We start from the raw sequence: 26,112 nt of genomic DNA on the forward strand, positions 1-26,112 counted from the left end.
GGAAGGACATAAGGTGTTTATCTGGATGCACAGCAGCTGAGTTTAAACTCTGCGAGCGTCTAACTAGGCACTTTGGTGACAAAACTTGTGTGTACAAACCCTTACAACTCTTGCCAAGGTGGTTTTACTACATCACTGAAACTGAGGAGTTGCATCATCGAAAGTGGCTTTGTAGTGTGTATAGCTCCATTGTTTCTTCACCAAAAGCTGCCTTTCTGCAAAAACATTTGGCAGTGTAGACAAGGCCTCAGGAACAATAGGGCACTGTGAGCACATGTTTCCTGCTGGTGCCTGTTAAGGTTTTCCACACCATGACGTGTAGGAATTATTGACACAAGGAGCACCATGAAATATGGAATTGGCATTAGCAGGGTCAGTTGTTCAAATGTCATTTTTCAGTGTGTATAGAGCGACCAATCCGCTTCACCCATGAGAACAGCCTCCAGTAGTGTATGTAGTGTCTCATATTAACATTGTCTCTCCATCTAGGCATTTGAAAAGCGACCATCACCGTGGGGCCTGGGCACATACAGGAAATCAGAGGATCACACGGTACATGCAGGAGACACCGTTCCGCCTCAGAGTTGGACACCTTCTCCCCTACTCCATGACAGATTCCAACACAACCAACTTCACCAACCCCTCCACCTTCATCCTGCTGGGCATTTCTGGCCTGGAGGCAGCCCTTGTCTGGATCTCCATCCCCTTCTGTGCCATGTACGCCATAACCATCTTGGGGAACTTCACTATCCTGTTCATTGTGAAGAGGGAGCCGAGTCTCCATAGGCCCATGTTCTATTTCCTCTGCATGCTGGCCGTCACCGACCTGGTCCTGTCCACGTCCATTGCACCCAAGACATTGAGTAACTTCTGGTTCAATTCCAGGGAGATCAATTTCAGTGCCTGCCTCACCCAGATGTACTTCATTCACTGCTTTGCAGTGATGGAGTCTGGGATATTCGTGGCCATGGCTTTTGATCGCTACGTGGCCATCTGCCATCCCCTGAGACATTTCACCATCCTGACAAACCCTGTGGTGGCCAAGATGGGCCTGGCCATAGTGCTGCGTGGCAGCATGCTCATACTGCCCTATCCCTTCCTGGCGAGGCGGCGGCCATATTGCAGAACCAACATTATCCCCCACACGCACTGTGAGCACATGGCCGTGGTGAAACTGGCCTGTGCTGACATCCGCGTGAGCAATTACTATGGCCTCTTTATGGCATTTTATGTGCTTGGTCTGGAGGTGTTTTTTATTGCTGTGTCCTATATCCAGATCCTCAGGGCCGTCTTCAGACTCCCCACAAAGGACTCCCGGGTCAAGACTTTTGGGACCTGTGGCTCCCACGTCTGTGCCATCTTAACCTTTTACCTCTCAGCTCTCTTCTCCTCTCTCACATACCGGTTTGGGCAGAATGTGGCCCTGTATTTCCATGTTCTCATGGCCAACGTGTACCTCCTGGTGCCCCCCATGCTAAACCCCATCATCTACGGGGTGAGGACCAAACAGATCCGGGACAGGCTGCTCCGGCTCTTCACTCATAAAGGGACCTAAAGTTTTCTCCTGGTGCTCTGGCTCTCAGACCGAGCTCCATGCAGAGCTGGCTGGTGACAGGTGCTGGGCCCCCTTCCCTGAATCAGGGGTTATTTAAGGACATTAAATCCTTTCCTGAACTATCTGTGCTCTGAAAGCATGACAAAGAGGGAATCTGTCTATGTACTACTCACTGGGCTGCCACCTTTCTAACTGCTGGTAACTGGACCCCTGAGACCACATCCCTTACCCCACCTCTTCCCCGCCTCAGTCACTTGCACCTCTCCTCTCGTCTCCCTGTCAATTGCTGGATCCTCTCCATGTCTTTCCTCCCCAGCGGAAGGGCAGCAATTTTAGATTTTGGTGTGGAGGAGGCAACAATAACTGTGATTCCAGGGGCTACTTAGACATTTGAAAACTACATCGAATTCCACAATCTAATAAATAAATATTATTTATATTTATATTTATATTTATACAAGCATTCTCAAAACTACAGTACCCGCACGAGGAAATAAGGAGACAGATCAACAGAGCCAGACATGTACCCAGAAGCCTCCTACTGCAAGAGAAACCCAAGAAAGAAACCAACAGGACTCCACTGGCCATCACATACAGTCCCCAGCTAAAGCCCCTCCAACGCATCATCAGGGATCTACAACCCATCCTGGACAATGATCCCACACTTTCACAGGCCTTGGGTGGCAGGCCAGTCCTCGCCCACAGACAACCTGCCAACCTGAAGCATATTCTCACCAATAACTGCACACCGCACCATAGTAACTCTAGCTCAGGAACCAATCCATGCAACAAACCTCGATGCCAACTCTGCCCACATATCTACACCAGTGACACCATCACAGGACCTAACCAGATCAGCCACACCATCACTGGTTCATTCACCTGCACATCCACCAATGTAATATACGCCATCATATGCCAGCAATGCCCTTCTGCTATGTACATCGGCCAAACTGGACAGTCTCTAAGGAAAAGGATAAATGGACACAAAGCAGATATTGGGAATGGCAATATACAAGAACCTGTAGGAGAACACTTCAACCTCCCTGGCCACACAATAGCAGATCTTAAGGTGGCCATCCTCCAGCAAAAAAATCTTTAGGACCAGACTTCTAAGAGAAACTGCTGAGCTTCAGTTCATTTGCAAATTTGACACCATCAGTTTAGGATTAAACAAAGACTGTGAATGGCTTGCCAATTACAGAACCAGTTTCTCCTCCCTTGGTTTTCACACCTCAGCTGCTGGAACAGGGCCTCATCCTCCCTGATTGATCTAACCTCGTTATCTCTAGCTTGCTTCTTGCTTGCTTATATTTACCTGCCCCTGGAAATTTCCACTCTTGCATCCGACAAAGTGGGTATTCACCCACGAAAGCTCATGCTGCAAAACGTCTGTTAGTCTGTAAGGTGCCACAGGAGTCTTTGCTGCTTTTACAGAACCAGACTAACACGGCTACCCCTCTGATAATAAATAAATATTAGACCCATTCAGCTCTAAGAGTAACATTTTCTTATATCTTATAGCAATTCACTTCCGGGACACTGGTTAGGCTTAAATTTAAAAATAAAATTAATGTGTATTCTTACTTTGCTCCTAACTCTGCAGAGAGAGAGAGGCAGTGCTGGGTTCCATCTCAGCTCTGGGAGGGGAGTGGGGTCTAGTGGGGTACAGCAGGGGGAAGATACATCTGCAGTCCATATAAAAACATAAGAACCTAAGAATGGACATTGGTCCATCTAGCCCAGTGTCCTGTCTTCATCAGTGGCCAGTGCCAGGTGCCCCAGAGGGAATGAACAGAACAGGTATAAAGATAATACATAATAATATATGGAGCTATACCTATCTCCTAGAACTGCAAGTGACCCTGAAAGGTCCCTGAGTCCAGCCCCTGTTTTATTTCTTGAGGAATCCACATTGATCTGTACACTTATTACTTATAGCCACTTAAAATCTACCTTTCTGTAAAGAGAAATCTGCTCATGAAAAGGGGCTGGTGCATTGAGGGATGGGCAGGCTGGCTAATAAACAATAGTATATATATATATATATATATATATATATATATATATATATATATATATATATATATATATATATATATGAATTTTAAACCTAACCAGTGTCCCTCATGTGACTGGCCACAAGATGTGAGAACATGTTAGTATTAGAGTGGAGTGGGTCTAGTATTTATTTAATTTTCTTTCTTTTATATTAGAATTAGATACAGTGCTCCTGCCACAAATTTTGCTAAGTTATCTGCCAAAAAATAGAGTTTTTAAGACTCTAAGTAGCCCCAGGAATCACCGTTACGGTGGTCACCCCGAGTGAAATCTGAAACAACTCCCTTGCAGCTGGGGGTGGGTAAGGGAGGTGAAAATGATCCAGTGTGTGACGAGGGTAGGGAGTAGAGGAGCAAAATATGATGGAAAGAGGAGGCACAGGGACAGAGCCTTGGCAGAAGAGGTGGGGTACGGCATGGGGATTACAGGGTCCATTACCAGCAATAAGAAAGATGGCAACCCAATGAGTTCTACATAGACCAATTCCCCAGGTTCTAACGCTGACACTGCACAGTAAGATCAGGAAAAGATATAATGTCTCTTTGACTGTCCAGTCAGTGATTCAGGGAAGAGGGTGCGGCACCATGCACCAGCCAGCTCTGCACGGAGCTCAGTATGAGAGCCAGAGCAGCAGGAGAGAACTTTAGGTCCCTTTACAAGTGAAGAACCGGAGCAGCCTGTTTCTGATCTGTTTGGTTGTCACCCCATAGATGATGGGGTTCAGCACGGGGGTACCAGGAAGTACACGTTAGCAATGAGAACATGGAAGTGCATGGGGACATTCTGGTCAAACCAGTGCGTGAGGATGGAGAACAAAGATGGGATGCAAAAGGTTAAGAAGGTGGGAGACACAGGTCCTAAAAGTCTTGAGCCGGGCATCCTTTGTGGGAAGGCTGAAGATGGCCCTGAGGATCTGGATATAGGACATGGAGATAAAAAAGACATCCACACCAGTTATCAAGAATGCCACAGAGAGGGTGTAGTAACTACTGACGCAGATGTCAGCGCATGCAACCTTCAACACAGTTATGCCCTCACAGTACGTGTGGGGGATGATGTTGGTTCTGCAAGATAGCCACTGCCTTGCCAGGAAGGGATAGGGCAGTATGACCATGATGCCACGCAGCACCATGGCCAGGCCGATCTTGGCCACCACCGAGTTTGTCAGGATGGTGGAATGTCTCAGGGGGTCGCAGATGGCCACATAGAGATCAAAAGCCATAGCCACGAGGATCCCAGACACCATCACTGAGAAGCGGTGAATGAAGTACATCTGGGTGAGGCAGGCACTGAAATCGATCTCCCTGGAATTGAACCAGAAAATGTTCAGCATTTTGGGAATGGTGGACGTAGACAGTAAAAGATTGGTGATGGCCAGCATGCAGAGGAAATAGTACATGGGCTCATGAAGGGTTGGCTCCATCTTGACAATGAACAGGATGGTGAAGTTCCACAAGATGGCTATGACATACATGGTGCAGAAGGGGATGGAGATCCAGACATGGGCCACCTCCAGGCCAGGAATGCCCAGCAGGATGAAGGTGGAGGGGTTGGTGAAGTTGGTTGTTTTGGACCCTGACATGGAGTAGGGGAGAAGGTGTCCTACTCTGAGGCAGAACGGTGTCTCCTGCATGTATTGTAGATTCCCCTGACTTTCTGTGTGTGCCCAGGCACTAGGGTAATTCCTGGATGGAGAGACAGTGTTAATATGAGACATTACATGCACTACTGGAGGCTGTTCTCATGGGTGAAGCAGATCGGTCGCTCTTCACACACTGAAAAATTACATTTTCCTTATTCAGAGAAATGAATTATGAAGAACTGACACAGATAATGCCCATTCCTACACATCATGGTGTGGGAAACCTTAATAGGCACCAGCAGGAAACACAAGCCAGGCTAGATAGCCACTGTGTGGGCCGTTCCCCATATACCCAGTTCCTCAAAATGTGAGAGTACAAAAAACACGAAACCTTTTTCAAAACATATAGCAGAGAAAACATCCCAATTAGAACACACCACAGGGAAAATCTCTCGGTTTCATTGATAAACATCTGCTCAGTTGCAGAAATGGCCAAAACAAAGACAATGTTCAAATGCGTAAGCAATGGCAAAGAGAATAACCTGCTCTGGACATGCGCTCAGTTTGGTCACCCAGTCTCTATAAAGTATGTAGCAGATAGAAAGGGGGTTTTCCAGACAGGCTCTGAGAATGGGGGAGGCTGCCAGAGGCAGACAGAGTGAAATGTCTGGAACTGTTTGGGTTAAAAGAAACAAAGAAGGGGATCAGAAGATAGAGGAGAACAAGATTAAAGACTGGAAGAGATTACATTCCAATGGAGAAACAGAGAACAGTTCACACCAATCTCTATAGATACTTAGTGCATCAGAGGAGCCAGTTCCCCAGAGCTGACAGAACAAGAACAAGGAGTTATGGTCTCAAGTTGCAGTGGGGGAGGTAGTTCCAGGTTCTACATTTCAAAATTTGAAAATTTGGAGAACGTGCAGAAGAGGCACAAAAAGGATTGGAGGCTGCAGAAAATGCCAGCCAGTGAGAGACTTAAAGAGCTTCATCTATTTATCGTATCAAAAGGACAATCAAATGGAGAATTTCATGGGGAGAAAACCATAGGTAATAATGGGCTCTGCAATATAGCAGAGAAAGACAGAGGAAAGCCCAGGGCCAAATTTTCAGCTCTGAGGGTGATTAACTATTGGAACAAACTGTGAAGGGAAATGGTGGATTCTCCAAGTCCCCATGGCTGCAGATCCAGACTGGGTGATTTTTCTGGAAGATCTGCTTGAAGACTTGTCTGCACTTAAAATGCTACAGTGGCGCTGCTGTAGCACTTCTGTGTAGACACTACCTACACCGACTGTAGGGGTTCTCCCATCAGTGAGGGAAATCCACCTCCAGGAAAGGTGGTAGCTAGGTCGAGAGAACAATTCCTCCCCTTACCTCGTGCTGTCTGTACTGAGGTTAAGTTCATATAGCTTCATCTCTCAGGGGTGTGGATTTTTTTGCTATTGGAAAAACAGAAAATACAGTGTGGGTTGCATTATGAGAGGTATAGCATGCAAGACATGGGAGATGATATATGCCTCTCTCAGGGTAGGTCCTACTTTTAACAGGGCGTTGGACTAGATAACCTTATGAGGCTAATCTTTATAATTCTATGATTCTATGATGCTCAGCACTGGTTAGGCGTCAACTGGAGCATTGTGTCCAGTTTTGGTGTCCAATGTGTAGAAAGCATGTAGAGACACTGGAGAGGACCCAGAGTCAACAGGCAAAGCTGATCCAAGGGAAGGAATACAAACCGTACAAGAAAAGGCTGTAGGAACTGGGTATGTTTAGTTTAGAAAAGAGGAGATTGAGGGGGACATGACAGCGGTCTCCAGATACTTGAAAGGCTGACAAAGAAAAGGAGGAGAAAAGTTGTTCTGTCTCACCATGGAGGGCGGGGCAAGAGTTCAAACTCCAGCATAGCAGATTTAGATGAAATTTCGGGAAAAGCTTCCGAACTGTCCAAACACGAGGACAATTGAACATGTGAGTCGCGAGGTTGTGGAAGCTCCTGCGCTGGAGGTTTTCAGAAAAAAACTGGATAGTCCTCTGTCCTGGATGGCTTAGATGCAAGAAATCCTCCATCTCAGCAGCAGGCTAAACTAGATGGCCCTTCTCAGCCTGTGCCTCTATGATTCAATGATGTAAAATCCTAGTCTACACTGGGTCTCAGTGTAACACAAGCCATTGGGCTCAATACTGGGGTAACTAGGTGAAATGTAATGGCCTGTGTTATACAGGATGTCAGAATGGATGATCTAAAATCTGAGACCCACCTCATAACACAGGGAGAGGGAAACATTCAGTCCCATCGAAAGACTGAACGTATAACACCTATAAAAGGAAATTTGTTACATTAATCATATTTGGCATGTGGAACTTTTTGACACCAACATTATTGGAGCAAAGAGCTTAACAGAACTGGATTCCTAAATGGTGTAGTAAGAGGAGGCCCTGACATATAAACCTTGGTATCAGAGGCCCGGTATGAGAGGTGGCACCTTGCTACGTAGAGGGGTTGCACCTCATACATCAGGAGTCATGTGTAACTTGTTTGTACCTGTGTAAAAGAATGTATCTCTGGGGCAGTGTCTTTGTCCGGCCAAGGGGGCAGTGGGCCGAGTCCATTGACCGTGGGCGCATACTCGTAGTATGCCCTGAATTAGACTAAGAAATCTACAGGGAACTATTATTGTGTCCAATATGGCAATAAACCTGGCTGAAGTGCCTTCGTACCTTATTAGACTCTGTGGTTATTGGGGGTTCTCATCGGATCTGCTGTGTCAGCTATCTGCGCAGAGCTGGGGCAGCACACAGAGGGAACACACGCACGCAGCCGAGTGATATCAACACTGAACAGAGCAGAGCACCACACTGGTAGCATCTGACAACAAATGGATCGACCATTGTAGGTGCTACTGGTGGCACCACCGTCAGTTACGGCTGTCTGACACCTTCCATTAGAAAACCTCATTTTCAGTTATTTATGTTTGTCAAACTTTAACCCTTTGGACTGAAATTTCCCACACTGGGTGTCGGCTTCCAGCTAAATTGTTTTTTGAAAGTTTCAGGTGAAACAGTTCAGTCGACTTCTCAAATGAATTTAGTATTGAAGATGTCTTGCCCATGCTGAAAAAGGAGGAGCCCTCGCACTTCCATACTTCCCAGCAGATAAAAGTCAGTTAACAGCAACCCCTCTCCCCACTAACAGCCAGAGGGCTGAAATGCAAGAGGAGAAGGTTACAGTCTCAGTACATTAACACAGAAGGTCTTTACTCAGGTCTTTCTCCAAGGAGAATTTTGCTTCTGTGCAGGCTGAGTAAAGTACAGGCCACAGCCTCAGAATTTGGATTTGTACATCTACTAACATATTTCATCGTGAAGGATCCCCTGTGCCACTGAAACGCAGCGACGTCGGGGCTGGAGGCCATCAGCCAGAGTGGGCGGGGCTGCACAGCAAAGTGTGAGGTTTTGACCCATGATACTGGAACAAACTCATCCCTGGTGGGAAGGGCTCTGCAATGTTTAACCGCTGTGCCGAGTGGAAAGAACAACAGACCTATTCTCTATCCCATCATGCCCATGTTGTACCGGGTGTGTCGGACAGCAAGACATGGGTACCTGTGACTCCTCAGGTAGCCGTGCCCCACACCTCTCTCACATCAGCATCTGCAGCAGCATCCCACGCCGAGAGCCAACACAGGGCTGTGCACCATTTATAATATAGCTCTGTGCAATCCCAGTGGGGTTCACTCAGCCTCTAGGGGAGAAGCTTCATCTGGCTGTAAACAGGTTGGAGACCAACCTGTCTGTGCTTCTGTGCTATTTATGCAGCTTTAGGAGTAAACAGTAATTAAGGGACCTTCCCAAAGGGAGATGAGAACTCGTGGGTTCTCCTCTGAGTCAGAGAGGAATTAGCTGCTCTCTCTGTATTTGTGTATATTTAAAAATTCTAGCTGATTAGTAAAGAAACTAGGGATAATGCCTAGATCAGCATAGGGTCAGATACCCTGTCAATGCCCAGAATAGCTGGATAGATATTAGCCAAGGTCACACAGAGATTGAGTGGCAGGATGACACACAGCACCCAGGAGTCCTGACTTCCCTGCTGTAACCACGGTCTCTCCCTCACACCAAGAAGGAAATGGACTCCCGCTCTGGCAGGGCCTGTTTGTTAGGTGGGATGCGGAGGAAAGGCTGGAAGAGGGAGCCTGAGCCTTCACCATCCTCTCAGGGTAAATTTGACATTTTCAGAACAAGCTGGAGTTTGTGAGTTCTCTGCTTCTGTGTGGTGTGAACTTCAGGCCTCCACTTCTGCACCTACTCAGAAACCTGCCATTGCATCACAGTTACAGTGGTTGCTTCAGGAGACGAGACTTAGTAAAAGCAACAACAGCACGACGTTACGTGATTGGAGTGCAGCCGCAGGCCTGTCCTGGGGACAGAGGCCTTTCCCTCCCCAAACAGCTGCCCAGGAACAAAGGGGCCCCATAGGCAGGATAGAGAATGGATCAGTGTTTGCACTGGATTTCTTCTCTCCCTCTTGGTTCATTTCCTCCCAGTCTCTCTCAGGTGGAATTGAAATCGAATGTTCCAGGCTGATTCAGACTTTCCAGCACTGCCCCAGCTGGAGGGACTTGGATTCCCATAGGTCAGGGGTGGCCAAGCTGAGCCTGAGAAGAAGCCAGAATCTCCAGTGTGGAGCACCTGGGTTTTTGACCACTGGAATGAGACTGAACAAATTCTCCTGTCTGAGCTCAGGAGGGTCCCCGTGTCCACCTGTACTCAGGTTACTGACACTCTGTAGCTGGTAAACATGGTTTGACCTTCCTCTGTAGCTAAAGGCAAAGGGGGGCTAGGCCCTGATTTGGCTGGATTGTTGTGCTGATTATTTATGATCATTATTTGTGTTATGCAAGTGTCCAGAATCCCCACTGCAATCCAGGGCCCCTTGTGTTGGGCCCTTCACAGGAAATAATAGAATCATGGAATCATAGAACTGGAAGGGACCTCGAGAGGTTATCAAGTCCAGTCCCCTGCACTCATGGCAGGACCAATATGATCTAGAACATCCCTGACAGGTGTTTGTCTAACCTGCTCTTAAAAATCCCCAGTGATGGAGATTCCACAACCTCCCTGGGCAAGTTATTCCACCTGCTTCCTGAGAGATACCATCAGCGGGCACCTTTCGCATTGGATGGTTCCCCCAGCCTGGTTTTCTGTGAATGGGAAATGCAGGCCACAGTCTCTGCATAACCACACCAGGATCTGGATAGAGGCATCCAGGGTTGGGCTCTCTGTTTGGCTACAGGCGCAGGTGGAGGAGACAGAAGCAGTGATGTTACAGGCAAGATGGCCCTCCCAGCACAGCTTTACGACCCAAGAGGAATCTGGAAGGGCTGCTGTTCCCAGTTCAAAAGCCCACACCCCCTTTCCACTGGTCTCCTGACATCCTGCCAACTCACTTCCTGCTACCCTAAGCATTCCTGGGACCGTGATAGCTTCCCTCTCTTCCTGGGGTCTCTCTCGGACTGCCTGTCTGTGTGCATGGAAGGCAATTAGGGTTAGGTCTAACGAATTAACACTTCTGAGAAAACTGAATGGCTGAAACGCCCAGAGAAATGGTGCTACCCCCTCCCCCGATTCACACCCCCCCCACCTTCTTCCAAATCACAGACGATGCTGGGCAGCCTGGTTTAGGTTTGGTCCACTCTGGCTGTTGTTTCTTCCGGGAAGTCTAGGAAAAAACGTTTAAGATACATGCCCATACTAAAATTACTGCGGATAACATGAAGAACTAAACAGTTAGGGCTCGGGTGAGTGCACGGGAAATGTGTTGTACTTCAAAATCAAAGTCTTGGAGAGCTAAACTCCACTGATGAAGTTTCTTGTTAGTCTCTTTGACTGTGTGAAGCCACTTCAGCGCAGCATGGTCAGTCTGCAGGTGGAAACGCCGTCCCCAAATATATGGGTGTAGCTTCTCCAGAGCGCACTGTGACGGGTTGGATCACAGAACCCTCCTTGGGAGCTGCCACCTGATGTGCCAAGATACTTCTGCCCCTGCTTTCCCTACCAGCTCAGGACTTCAATATCCTGCCTGGTTTGAGGCAGACCCACTAGCCTGCTGCAAACCCAGACCCAGGTCTGAATCACATCCCCTAACCACTGTAGGTTTAACTGGAAGCAGCTCACAGAAGTGTTCTTGTCTTTAGCACTCAGATGCCCAACTCCCAATGGGATCTAAACCCAAATAAATCCATTTTACCCTGTATAAAGCTTATACAGGGTAAACTCATAAATGGTTCACCCTCTATAACACTGAGAGAGAGAGATGCGCGGCTGTTTGCCCCTCTGGGTATTAATACATACTCTGAGTTCATTAATAAGTAAAAAGTGATTTTACTAAATACAGAAAGTAGGATTTATGTTGTTCCAGGCAGTGAAAAACAGAACAAAGTCAGTCATCAAGCAAAATAAAATAAAATGCGCAAATCTATGTCTAATCAAACTGAATACAGATCATCTCACCCTCAGAGATGCTTCAGTAAGTTTTTTTTCCTCAGACACCTTCCTAGTCTGGGCACAATTCTTTCCCCTGGTACAGCTCTTGTTCCAGCTCAGGTGGTAGCTAGGGGATTCCTCATGATGGCACCACTCCCTCCCTTTCTTCTGTTCCACCCCTTTATGTATCTTTTGCATAAGGCGGGAATCCTTGGTCCCTCTGGGTTCCCACCCCTCCTCACTGGAAAAGCACCAGGTTAAAGATGGATTCCAGTTCAGGTGACATGATCACATGTTACTGCAAGACTTCATTGCCCACTTGCCAGCACACAGGTACACAGGAAGACTTACAGGTAAAACACACCCATCTGCAGATAATTGTCCTGGTTAATGGGAGCCATCAAGATTCCAAACCACCATTAATGGCCCACACTTTGTATAATTACAATAGGCCCTCAGAGTTATATTTCATATTTCTAGTTTCAGATACAAGAGTGGTACATTTATACACCTAGGATGATCACACTCAGTAGATTATAAGCTTTGTAATGATACCTTACAAGAGACCTTTTGCATGAAGCATATTCCAGTTATATTAGCATATTTTCATAAAATCATATAGAGTTCAACGCCACACATACACAATGGCATAACATTCCTCCTCGGAGGCAGACCAGTGGCTTTCCCTCTCAGGGAGCTTCTTGCTGAGAAACACGACAGGGTGTAATTGTTGATCTAGCCCTTTCTGCACTAAAACGGCTCCCGCACCGTGCTCTGCTGCATCTCTGGTTATGAGGAAAGGTTGGTCAAAGCCTGGGGCGCAGCGCCTCCTGCTGGTCATCTTGAGAATTAGCTCTTCCAGCTGGTGTCTCACCTGCCGCTGGCCCCCGTGTCCCTCCCAGACTCCAGTGCCCTTTACATCTGATTATACCCCCCGCAGCAACCCACAATCTGGGTCTGCCCACCCAGGAGAACCCCCAACCCTCTATCCCCACCGTGCCTCAGTGGCTACTGCCAGTCACCATCTAGGCCCTGCTCCTGGGGCAGACACAGTCTGTGAACCACTCACCATTGGCAAGGGGGTTAGGACCGGCTGCCTCTGCCTATTCCTGGGCTGCTCCTCTGAAGCCTTAGTACCCCTTTGTGGGCCCTTATCTCTGCCTGCAGCTGGGGCTCAGCTAGGCTGAATCTCCCCAGCTCCCTCTGCCCTTCCCCAGCACTGCTCCTCCCTAGGTACCATTCTCAGCTCCTAGGCAGCCAGGTCCTTCCCTCTCCGAGGCTAGAGAGAGAGAGTGGCTCTGATAAGGGCCAGCAGGGCCCTGATGGAGCTGGCCACAGCTACCCAGTCAGCTTCCCGGAGCTGTTCTGAATCCCTTTCCCTGCTGCTGCCCTCTGCAGGGCTGCTTTTAACCCCTTTTCTGCAGGAGTGACTCCAGGCTCTTAGTACAGGGTCAGGCAGAAGGGCAGCCTTAAGCTGCTTAAAGGCTCCCTGACACTCCCCAGTCCACTTAACTGCATTTGGTTGCTTCTCCCTCATCAGGTCTGTCAGTGAAGTGGCAATCTGGCTGCAGTGTGTACAGATTGCTGGAAGAAGAACAGGCAGACCCAGAGGCGCATTTGAGTAGATGGGCTTCTTTATTGCGGTACTTGTTCCCCTGGACCCAACTGTTTAGTAAGCACTGGATTAGTTACAATTTACTTTTTTTGTTTACACTAGTATGTCAATTTTTACATTTATTACAACACCCCCCAAACCCTTCTGAAGTAGATGAACGCCCATACAATGAATATTGATAACTCTATATTGAATAGAATTATTTTGCCCCTGATTATTATTTATCTTATTAGCATATTTTACAAATAAGTTTTACTTTGAAGACACACTTCTTTGCTCTAATTGCAATTATGAACTTTTTGGATTAGCGGTTTGCAGGGCAGGGAGGAAAGGACCAGTGCAGCTGGGAAAGAAAGGGAGACGGAGAGGGAGATAACACTTCTTCATCCCAAAAGACATTTTTTAGATCCCCACATTCCTTAGGCAGCTGCAACCTTATTAAACCCTTAACAAGGAGAAGGGAGGGGGAAGGGGTAAACCTAAATCTATCAGTCACAGAAAGATTTATTTATTTATTTATTAAGCGCAGAAGTGGCACTCGCCCGTGCCTTTACTCCCTAAAGCCATCTCTGTTCAACAGCAGTGTTGCCGGCACAAAGGCCTGAGGCGACAGCAACAGTGGTTCGTTGCCCGGTGTGCCTCGCTCCAATAGACACACCAAGGTGGAGAAGCAAACAAAGGTTTATTTGAGATCTCAAAGCACGGTACTTGGAGACAGACAAGTCTCAAACCAAGCACACTCCATACAAGCAGCTCTCTCTCTTTATACATGATTTCAGCTAAGCATCTCTATTACCCCCACTGCCCAGCCCCCCCCTTCCCCCCCCCCTTCTTCCCTCCCTTCTAGTTCCCATATAGCAGATACATTATAAAGTAGCAATTACACTGAACAGGTTAAATCATACTTGGCAGAAAACAAATTATCTCGTTAGTAACTTTTTCCTGACCGGTTATTTTCTTTCACTCCCTTCAGCCAGGTGCAAGCAGGCTTTATAATTGCTTCCTGGTATCAGTGTTGCACTGATAACTAGTTGCCACACATTCCATATTTTCCATCTGGCCTGTGGGGTTAATTAAAGTCTAAACATGGAAGTGGTTCGGGCAAGCAGAGGCCTGATACAGGGAGCCTACATTGGCACTGTTGTTTTCCATCCTTCTGTTAATACTGGGCCATTCCTGGTGCCACCAACAGCAGTTTCCCAGTTTTTTGCTTTGCCCTTACATGTTCCAACACAAATGACCTGTAATATCCTGCCAAGCCTAGGAAGGATTGGACCTGCCTTTTTGACTTAGGGACAGGCCAAGTCTGGATAGCCTCTACCTTAGCTTGTCGGGGGTTGATAGTTCCATGCCCCAGCTGGCGTCTGACGTAAGTCACCCTCTTTAGGACTATTTGACACGTTTTAGCCTTAACTGTCAGCCCTGCCTCCCGTATGTGCTGGAAGACGCTTGGAGGCGTTCCAGGTGTTCTGCCCATGAATCAGAGAATATGGCCACATCGTCAAGATAGGCTACTGCAAATTCACCAGATCCAGCCAGAAGGTTATTGACCAGTCTTTGGGAAGTAGCGGGTGCACTGTGCAGCCCGAAAGGCAGCACATTAAATTCGTACAGCCCAACATGGGTGACGAAGTCTGAACTGTCCTTGGCTGGGTCATCGAGTGGCACTTGCCTGTACCCCTTGCTTAAGTCTAAGGTGGAGATAAACTGGATGTGTCCCAGCTTCTCCAATAGCTCATCTGTGAGTGCCGTTGGGTAGTGGCATTTAGCTCATGGTAGTCCACGTAGTGGCAGCCACGTCATCACAGGTTGGCCTCAACATCCACAAGGACAAGACCAAGATCCTTAGGATCAATTCCATCAGCAACGACCCAGTCACACTGAATGGACGCCCCCTGGAAGAAGTACAGTCCTTCACCTACCTAGGTAGCATCATCGACCAGCAGGGTGGCACAGACACAGACATCAAAGTAAGGATTGGTAAGGCAAGAGCAGCCTTCTTACAGCTCAAGAACATCTGGAGCTCCAGAGAGCTGTCTTTGGCAATAAAGATTTGACTGTTCAACTCCAACGTGAAATCAGTCCTACTGTATGGAGCTGAAACCTGGAGGACAACCAAAACAACCACCAGGAAGATCCAGACCTTCATTAATAGCTGCCTCAGAAGGATTCTCCAGATCCGCTGGCCAGACACCATCAGTAACATCCACCTCTTGGAGAGGACCCGTCAACTCCCAGCAGAGGAAGAAATTAGAAGGAGAAGGTGGGGCTGGATAGGACATACACTACGCAAGCAGCCAACCAACATCACCAGACAGGCACTGCGGTGGAACCCCCAAGGCAAGCGGAAAAGAGGCCGCCCAAGAAATACCTGGCAACGCGACCTTCAGGTTGATAGCAAAAAAATGGGCTATACCTGGAACCAGCTAGAGCAAATGGCCCAGGATAGAAGACTCTGGAGATCTGTGGTTGGCGGCCCATACCCCGGTTGGGGTGACGGGCATGAATGATGAATGAATGAGTCCACACAAAAGCAAATTTCTCCATCCACACAGTCCCACGGACGCAGACACACATGGATTCAGATGCACATACACACATACCCCCATGTGTACATAGGATGACCAGATAGCAAGTGTGAAAATCAGGACAGGAGGTGGGGGTAATAGGTACCTATATAAGAAAAAGCCCCCAAATCGGGACTGTCCCTATAAAATCGGGACATCTGGTCACCCTATGTACACCACCCACAAAGATTCATATGCTCAAAAAGACACATGGATGCACATGCACACACACATTCCTGACCTCCAGGTCCCCATCCAGGAGGTATGGCCAGGGGAACACCTCACTGGAGAATCCCACCAGAATTGAAGCCTGAGAGAAGACTCTGAGCAGCTCATTAGCTGTGGCATAAGCACTGAGATCCTCTCTATCCAGGGGGTGCTTGATCCCCACTCCACGCCAAGCCCTGCCCCCACTCCAACCTTAACTCCAAGCCCCCACCCTTGCTCCGCCTCTTCCCACCCTGCTCCACCCCAGGCCCCGCCCCCACTCCACCCCTTCCCTTGCTCTGGACTTGAGGGGTGTGTATACCCCAGCATGTGATCAACCTAATTGCAAGCATATTATGTGCATTCAGCCACCCTGAATTAATGGAACAAAACACCACATAGCTAAGGGTAAATCTGGAGAGAGGCTTTTAGAAACAAGGTCGTATGTAGCTGGAAGTTTCTGCTAACCTGAATGGGAGGAGGGGACAGACCAGTAAACAGCTGACACTGAAAACCTTGGTGAATGGGAAACCTTGAGTCTAGACCCCTCTGATATTAAAAGTTTACTGAAAGTTAGAAGAGTGATGATCCAGTGGGGTCATTATGACCTGTGTGTTTTGTAGAAGTTAGTTATAAAAGATTGGCTAATAGAGTGTACTTGGGAGCAGCCCTCTGAAGCCATCTTGAGAGACCTTTTTCCTGACACCCTTTCTCCTCGGTGAGTGAGCAACTGGCCAGCATGAACCTGCTGGTAGTTACTCAATCCCGTCCCCGATGTTAGGGCAATATCCGGGATGTTCTACGCCTTTTGCTTATGCTTGTGTGTGCTTAGAATCATAGAATCACAGAATCTCAGGGTTGGAAGGGACCTCAGGAGGTCATCTAGTCCAACCCCGTGCTCAAAGCAGGACCAAACCCCACTAAATCATCCCAGCCAGGGCTTTGTCAAGCCTGACCTTAAAAACCTCTAAGAAAGGAGATTCCACCACCTCCCTAGGTAACCCATTCCAGTTCTTTACCACCCTACTAGTGAAAAGTTTTTCCTAATGTCTAACCTAACCTGCCCCTCCTCTGCAACTTGAGACCATTACTCCTTGTTCCGTCATCTTCTACCACTGAGAACAGTCTAGATCCATCCTCTTTGGAACCCCCTTTCAGGTAGTTGAAAGCAGCTATCAAATCCCCCCTCATTCTTCTCTTCTGCAGGCTAAACAATCCCAGTTCCCTCAGCCTCTCCTCATAAGTCATGTGCTCCAGGCCCCTAATCATTTCTGTTGCCCTCCGCTGGACTCTCTCCAATTTATCCACATCCTTCTTGTAGTGTGGGGCCCAAAACTGGACACAGTACTCCAAATGAGGCCTCACCAGTGTTGAGTAGAGGGGAATGATCACATCCCTCGATTGGCTGGAAATGCCCCTACTTATACAACCCAAAATGCCATTAGCCTTCTTGGCAACAAGGGCACACTGTTGACTCATATTCAGCTTTTCGTCCACCGTAACCCCTAGGTCCTTTTCTGCAGAACTGCTGCCCAGCCATTCGGTCCCTAGTCTGTAACAGTGCATGGGATTCTTCCGTCCTAAGTGCAGGACTCTGCACTTGTCCTTGTTGAACCTCATCATATTTCTTTTGGCCCAATCTTCTAATTTGTCTAGGTCCCTCTGTATCCTATCCCTACCCTCCAGCATGTCAACCACTCCTCCCAGTTTAGTGTCATCTGCAAACTTGCTAAGGGTGCAGTCCACACCATCCTCCAGATCGTTAATGAAGATATTGAATAAAACCGGCCCCAGCACCGACCCTTGGGGCACTCCACTTGATACCGGCTGCCAACTAGACATGGAACCATTGATCACTACCCGTTGAGCCCGACCATCTAGCCAGTTTTCTATCCACCTTACCGTCCATTCATCCAGCCCAGACTTCTTTAACTTGCTGGCAAGAATACTGTGGAGACTGTATCAAAAGCTTTGCTAAAGTCCAGAAATAGCACATCCACTGCTTTCCCTCATCCACAGAGTCGGTTAACTCATCATAGAAGGCAATTAAGTTAGTCAGGCATGACTTGCCCTTGGTGAATCTATGCTGACTGTTCCTGATCACTTTCCGCTCCTTTAAGTGGTTCAGGATTGATTCCTTGAGGACCTTTTCCATGATTTTTCCAGGGACTGAGGTGAGACTGACTGGCCTGTAGTTCCTGGATCTTCCTTCTTCCCTTTTTAAAGATGGGCACTACATTAGCTTTTTCCTGTCATCCGGGACCTCCCCAATCACCATGAGTTTTCAAAGATAATAGCCAATGGCTCTGCAATCTCATCGCCAACTCCTTTAGCACTCTCGGATGCAGCGCATCCGGCCCCATGGACTTGTGCTCGTCCAGCTTTCCTAAATAGTCCCGAACTCCTTCTTTCTCCACAGAGAGCTGGTCACCTCCTCCCCATACCATGCTGCAGAGTGCAGCTGTCTGGGAGCTGACCTTGTCTGTGAAGACAGATGCAAAAAAAGCATTGAGTACACTAGCTTTCTCCACATCCTCTGTCACTAGGTTCCCTCCCTCATTCAGCAAGGGGCCCACACTTTCCTTGACTTTCTTCCTGTTGCTAACACACCGAAATAAACCCTTCTTGTTACTCCTAACATCTCTGGCTAGCTGCAACTCCAAGTGTGATTTGGCCTTCCTAATTTCACTCCTGCATGCCTGAGCAATACTTTTATACTCCTTCCTGGTTATTTGTCCAATCTTCCACTTCTTGTAAGCTGTTTTTTTGTGTTTAAGACGAGCAAGGATTTCACTGTTAAGCCAAGCTGGTTGCCTGCCATATTTACTTTTCTTCCTACACATCGGGATGGTTTGTTCCTGCAACCTCAATAAGGTTTCTTTAAAATACTGCCAGCTTTCCTTGACTCCTTTCCCCGTCATGTTATTCTCCCAGGGGACCTTGCCCATCAGTTCCCTGAGGGAGTCGAAGTCTGCTTTTCTGAAGTCCAGGGTCTCTGTTCTACTGCTTTCCTTTTTTCCTTGTGTCAGCATCCTGAACTCAACCATCTCATGGTCACTGCCTCCCAGGTTCCCATCCACTTAAATCCAATAAACTGCAGTGTGAGACAAGAACCCGCTGACTTGCACTGCTCCTTGATCAGACAGAATCGCTGAGTTCCTGTTGATTTATTCCTTACACCTCCTGGAGTGAAATAATTAAGTTGCCCCTGTTGGGGGTTCTGACAACACCAGGTAACATTTCTCCCAGGCCCCAACCCTGCCCCATCTCTTCCCTGCATCTTTCTGCCCCCCCCAACACCCGTTGAGCATGCCCCATATCCACGCCTCCCAGCACCTCCTGCATGCTGCAAAACAGCTCATCTGTGGTGAGTGGGAGGCACAGGGAGAGAGTGGGAGGAGTTGATCCCTGGGGCCACCGGTGAGTGAGAGGTGCTGAAGGGAGGGAGGGAAGCTTGGCTGCTGACAGGGGCTAAGCACCAGCTCATTTTTTCCATGGATGCTCCTCTATGTACTGATCAAAAGCCACACAGAGCATACGTCAGACTCAGCTTCACTGTCCCGATTCATCCCCTGGGCAACGGGGGCCCTGTAGCTCCCGATAAGGTGCCGTGTACATGTGGAAATAGCCGGCTAATGGCAGCTGTGCCACTGATCTCCCTCCCTATCAGCTACCACAGCGACCCCGGCCTCTGCCCAGCATCCTGCCTTTCCAGCTAATGCAGGGGCTGTTCCTTCCGCCTCTCTCAGCTGTTGTCCTCCTAGCGCCAAAGCTGACCCTTTGCCCTGCCCCGAGGCCTGGCTCAGGTAAATGGGCTCCCAGCCCATCCCCACTGGAGAGCTCTGCCAGCTACAGGCCTCCCACCAGGGGGAACAAAGGGGAGCTGAAAGCTAAGGAAATAAACCACACAAGGGTCTCTGCCCTCAGGACTCTGTAGCTGAGCTCCAGGGCCCACGAGCTGTATGAGGCACAATCTCACCCGCCTGCAGCACAATCCTGCTCCCAACCCTCAGCTGCTTTTCTACGGCTTCCCTGTACGCTCCTGATTTGCCTGTCTGCCCCAGCGCTGTGTACTCACTGCACTCACTGCAGGTTGCTTGTCGGCTGCAGCAGCTCCGGTCCCAGCCTTGGAGCAGAGGGAACCCAGCTGGTGGGGGTGGAAGGTGGAGATGTTCCAGCGAGTGATGGTGGGAGGGGATGAGTGATCAATGTGGGGGGGGGTGTTGGGGGAAGTGGCACAGAAGTGGGAAAGGCCTTGAGGGAAGAGGCAGGGCAAGGGGGTGTCAGGTGTCCAGTTATCAGCAATTAGAAAGGTGGCAACTCTATGAGTTAGTGAGTTGAGCACAGTCCGATTCCCCAGTTTATCAGGCTTACACAGCACAGTAAGGCCAGGAAAGGGTTGAATGTCTCTGTGACTGTTCAGTCAGTGATTCAGGGAAGGGGGTCCAGCACCATGTCACCAGCCAGCTCTGCACGGAGCTCGGTCTGAGAGCCAGAGCACCAGGAGAAACCTTTAGTTCCTTTATCAGTAAAAAGCTGGAGCAGCCTGTTCCGGATCTGTTTGGTCCTCACCCCATAGATGATGGGGTTCAGCATGGGGGGAACCAGGAGGTACACGTTGGCAAGGAGAATGTGGAAATACAGAGTCACATTGTGGCCAAACCGGTGCGTGATGAAGGAGAAGAGACCTGGGATGTAAAAGATTAAGATGGCACAGAGGTGGGAGCTGCAGGTCCCAAAAGTCTTGAGCGGAACGTCCTTTGTGGGGAGGCTGAAGATGGCCCTGAGGATCTGGGTATAGGACACGGTGATAAAAAACACATCCAGACCAGTCAACAAGATTGCCATAGAGAGGCTGTAGTAACTACTGACACGGATGTCTGCGCAGGCCAGTTTCACTACGGCTATGTGCTCGCAGTACGTGTGGGGGATGATGTTGGTTCTGCAATATGGCCACTGCCTCGCCAGGATGGGATAGGGCAGTACGAACATGCCACCGCGCAGCACCACGGCCAGGCCGATCTTGACAACCACAGGATTTGTCAGGATGGTGGAATGTCTCAGGGGATCACAGATGGCCACATAACGATCAAAAGCCATGGCCACGAAGATCCCAGACTCCATCATTGAGAAGCAGTGAATGAAGTACATCTGGGTGAGGCAGGCACTGAAATCGATCTCCCTGGAATTGAACCAGAAGATGCTCAGTATTTTGGGTAGGATGGACGTGGACATGACCAGGTCAGTGATGGCCAACATGCAGAGGAAATAGTACATGGGCTCATGGAGGCTCAGCTCCATCTTCACAATGAATAGGATGGTGAAGTTCCCCAAGACGGCTATGGCGTACATGGTGCAGAAGGGGATGGAGATCCAGACATGGGCAGCCTCCAGGCCGGGAATACCCAGCAGGATGAAGGTGGAGGTTGGTGAAGTCGGTTGTGTTGGAATCTGACATGGAGTAGGGGAAAAGGTGTCCAATTCTGAGGCAGAACGGTGTCTCCTGCATGTACCGCACGTTCCCCTGACTTCCTGTATGTGCCCAGGCTCTAGGGTGATGGTCGCTTTTCAAATGCCTGGATGGAGAGACAATGTTAATATGAGCCACAGCATGCACTACTGGAGGCTGTTTTCATGGGTGAGGCAGTGTTTGTTCTACACACACTGAAAAATGATATATTTATTACTCAGATAAATGAATTATGAAGAACCCACCCTAGTAATATCAATTCCATATTTTATGGTTCTCCATTCATCAACAATTCCTACACATTATGGTGTGGAAAACCTTAATGGGAACCAGCAGGAAACATGAGTGTGGATACTGGTTATCCATCATTGTTCCTTACGCCTTGTCTACACTGCAAGATTTTTAGCCAAAAGGCAGCTTTTGGTGTTAAACAGTGGAGGTGTATACTCTGCAAAGCCACTTTCGATGATGGAACTCCTCAGTTTCAGTGAGATTATAAAACCATCTTGACAAAAGTTGTAAGGCATTTTAATCAAAAGTTTTGTCACCCAAGTGCCAATATAGACATTTGTACTTGATTTTATTACAGTAATAGGCCTCCGGAAGGCATCCCACAATGCCCATCCTGACCACTCTGGTCAGAAGTTTCAACTCTGCTACCTTGCATCCAGGCAAACACCTTCCACACACACCCTTTTAAAGCCATGGGAATTTTGAAATTCCTCTTCCTGTTTGCTCGGCATCGAGCTCATATCATAGAATCGTAGAATCATAGGATATCAGGGTTGGAAGGGACCTCAGGAGGTCATCTGGTCCAACCCCCTGCTCAAAGCAGGACCAATTCCCAACTAAATCATCCCAGCCAGGGCTTTGTCAAGCCGGGCCTTAAAAACCTCTAAGAATGGAGATTCCACCACCTCCCTAGGTAACCCACTCAAGTGCTTCACCACTCTCCTAGTGAAATAGTTTTTCCTAATATCCAACCTAAACCTCCCCCACTGCAACTTGAGACCATTACTCCTTGTTCTGTCTTCTGCCACCACTGAAAACAGCCGAGCTCCATTCTTAGGTAGTTGAGGGCTGCTATCAAATCCCCCCTCACTCGTCTCTTCTGCAGACTAAACAATCCCACTTCCCTCAGCCTCTCCTCATAAGTCACGTGCTCCAGCCCCCTAATCATTTTTGTTGCCCTCCGCTGGACTCTTTCCAGGCAGGAGCTGTCCTCCATTCCGGAGGTGTCCAGCCAGTCTCGGCAGTCACAATCAGGTGAGCGAGAAGCAGGACATGAGACCTCTGGGAAGTGATTTTGCTTTGTGAAGTTTGGAGGTGGGTTGAGGGCTGAGAAAAAATAAATAAAAATAATTGGAGATATACCTAGCTGCTAGAACTGGAAAGGACCTTGGAAGGTCATCAAGTCCAGCCCTCTGCCTCCACTAGTAGGACCAACTACTGATTTTTGCCCCAGATACCTAAATGGGCCCCCTTAAGGACTGAACTCACAGCCAGGGGTTTAGGAGGCCAATGCTCAAACCACTGAGCTATCCCTCCCCTCAATGTGCACAGCTGGCTAGGTTTCTGTGTGCTGGGTATTTTCCTGTGCAGCTAGACAGTACGGTGGAAGAGGGTGTTGATGCACACCGAGATGTCACAGGAATCCTCCAGAGAGATCTCTAGGAAACTTTCCTGCAGATGCTCCGCAATCCTGTGCTGGAGGCTCCTTGGCAGAGCTGCTTTGTTCCTTCCCCCATTGAGGAACACTTTCCTGTGCCATTCTGCAATTACTTGGACAAGGACCAAAGTGGCACACAGGCGAGCAACACAGGGACCAGGGAGGAAACCACAAGTGTGTAGTAGATGCACTCTTGCTTCCTTGCTTACCTTCAGGAGAGATGTATCTGCTACAATGACCCCCACCTGTGGAAAAAGGTGGAAAACTTTAGAATATTGCCCCCTGAGAAGTGCCCCACGACCCCTTAAACATTGCTTTTCTCCCCACACAATGTCCCCTACTCCTGGGTACACTCACGATGCTTGTGGTGTTCGCTGGCATGTGTGCTTGTCAAAGGTCAGCCAGAAAGTGATTGTTGTGTTACCAGTGGTGAATTTTAGTGTAGTGTTTCAATGCTGTATGTGTACTTAGCAATAATGCTTCTGTTTATTGTTACTTGTGTTTAATGAGATATTTCCTTGAAAGGAGGCACCCCGTCCACCCCAGCCGAGTGTCTCCACCAGATAAGAAAGAGCCCAAGACAGAGCAACGAAGATATGTTCTGGGCAGAGGCGGCACTAGGAATTTGGCCGCCCCAAGCAAGGCGGCATGCCGCAGGGGGCGCGCTGCCGGTCCCGTGGCTCCGGGGACCTCTTGCAGACATGCCTGCGGAGGGTGCGCTGGGAGGCGGCAGGCGGCTCCGGCAGACCTTCCGCAGTCATGCCTGTGGCAGGTCCACCCAAGCCGCGGGACCAGCGAACCCTCCGCAGTCATGCTGCCGTACTGCTTCCGTGTAGACACGACTTACACCGATGGCAGGGGTTCTCCCGGCAGTGTAGGTGATCCACCTCCCCGAGACGTGCTATCTAGGTCGATGGAAGAATTCTTCCATTGACCTCATGCTGTCTACACTGGGGACAGGTTGATATAGCAACATCCTTCAGGGGTGTGGATTATTTTGCTGTTGCAAACAAAGCAAATGCAATTTTGGGTTGCATTAACAGAGACACAGAATGCAAGTCATGGTAGGTGATACTACTGCTCTACTCAGTGCTGGTTAGGCCTCAGCTGAAGTACTGTGTCCAGTTTGGGTCACTAAGGTTTAGGAAGGATTCAGAGAAACTGGAAATGATCTAAAGGCAAGCGAGAAAGGTGATCCATGGGATGGAATTCAAGCCATATGAGCAAGCTGAAGGAACCAGGTATGTTGAATTTGGAAAAGAGGAGACTGAGGGAACATGCCAGTGGTCTTCAGATCCTTGCAAGGCAGTAATGAGAAAGATGGGGAAAAGTTCAAAGAGGGTAGTACAAGAGGCAATGGGTTCAAATTACAGCACAGCAGTTTTAATGCAATCTCAGTAAAACTCCCTAACTGTAAGAATAGGATCCAGGATGGTTTAGACACAACAAATCCTGCAGCTTGGCAGGGGTTATACAAGCTGACCCTTGCGGTGCCTTCTCCCCCTGTGGACTTATGATTCTATGATGTAAAATCTTAGTGTAGACCAGGCCCTAGTCAAACACAAGCCATTGGGCTCAATACAGGGGTAACAAGGTGAAATGTAGTGGCCCGTGTTATACAGAAGGTCAGACTGGATGATCTAATGGTCTCTTCTGACCATAAACCCTATGAATCTATGGCCTGGTCTACACTACAAGTTATTTCGAATTTAGCAGCGTTAAACTGAATTAAGGCTGCACCATTCCACACACCGAAGCGCTTTATTTTGCTATAAAGGGCTCATAATATCAATATGTGTACTCCTCACCGATGAGGAGTAGCGCTGAAATCAGTATTGCCATTTCGCATTAGGGTTAGCATGGCCATAATTCGATGGTATTGGCCTCTGGGACCTATCAAACAGTGCACCATTGTGACCGCTCTGGACAGCAATCTGAACTCGGATGCACTGAAAACCATTTGAATTATTGGCTGAGCTCCCAAAGCCTGAAGGGTCAAAAACATTGTCGCGGGTGGTTAGGGTATATGTCGTGCCCGCCGCCCCCATGAAAGCAAAGGAGAAAAATCCTTTCTCGCCTTTTTTCAATGTCACCGTATGTCTACTGGATGCTGCTGGCAGACACGGTGCTGCAGCGCTACACAGTAGCATCCCCTTCCCTTCCCTTCCCTTCCCCAGATGGTACAATATGACTGGTATCCATCACTGTCATCCCGTGAGTGCTCCTGGCTGGCCTCGGTGAGGTCGGCCGGGGTCACCTGGGCAAAAATGGGAATGACTCCCAGTCATTCTCTTCTTTAAGCTTTGTCTAATGGAGATTCAGTCCTGCCTGGAATATCATAACAGCTGGAAGCTGCTCTCCTCTTCCCCCTTTGATCTCTGCTTGCAGAGGCAATAAAGTCAGTGTTGTTTCAAATTCATGCATTCTTTATTACTTCATCACACAAATGGAGGGGATAACTGCCACGGTAGCCCAGGAGGGGTGGGGGAGAAGGGAAACAATGGGTGGGGTTGTTGCAGGGGCACCCCCTAGAATGGCATGCAGCTCATCATTTCTGCAGGATGTCTGGGGCTCTGACCCGGAGCGGCCGTTTGCCTCTTTGGGTCTTTAGTAGGCTTGCCTGATATTCTAGGCAGGACTGACTCTCCCTTTAGACAAAACTTAAAGAAGAGAATGACCTGGGGAGTCATTCCCATTTTTGTCCAGGAGCCCCCGACTGACCTCACCGAGGCTGGCCAGAAGCACCCATGACAGCAGCAGATGGTACAAAAGGACTGGTAACCGTCATTGTGAATTTGCAAAGCAGCAGATGGTACAGCTATGGGATAGCTACCCACAGTGCAAATCTCTGGAAATTGATGCTAGCCTTGGTACATGGATGCACACCGCCGAATTAATGT

The 26,112-nt window shown here is 48.6% G+C and overlaps 2 protein-coding genes across 2 annotated transcripts; one reads left to right on the forward strand and one right to left on the reverse strand.

The window, feature by feature from the left end:
* Nucleotides 1–607: 607 nt before the first annotated feature.
* Nucleotides 608–1,555, forward strand: LOC120399655 (olfactory receptor 52E4-like). Its single transcript, XM_039528116.1, has one exon. It carries the CDS (start codon nt 608–610, stop codon nt 1,553–1,555), a length of 948 nt encoding a protein of 315 aa, XP_039384050.1.
* Nucleotides 1,556–3,682: 2,127 nt separating this feature from the next.
* On the reverse strand, nt 3,683–21,531 carry LOC120373721 (olfactory receptor 52M1-like). Its single transcript, XM_039492522.1, is given in 4 exon segments — nt 3,683–3,690; nt 4,568–4,864; nt 20,585–21,498; nt 21,500–21,531. Coding segments are annotated over 4 exon segments (1,251 nt in total).
* Nucleotides 21,532–26,112: the final 4,581 nt, after the last annotated feature.

Source organism: Mauremys reevesii, linkage group 1 (genome assembly GCF_016161935.1).
Source record: "Mauremys reevesii isolate NIE-2019 linkage group 1, ASM1616193v1, whole genome shotgun sequence".
Classification (NCBI taxonomy): Eukaryota; Metazoa; Chordata; order Testudines; family Geoemydidae; genus Mauremys; species Mauremys reevesii.

What these genes read in the sequence shown, in the direction of transcription:
- LOC120399655 (XM_039528116.1), top strand. Translation starts at nt 608, where the DNA reads ATGACAGATTCCAACACAACCAACTTCACCAACCCCTCCACCTTCATC.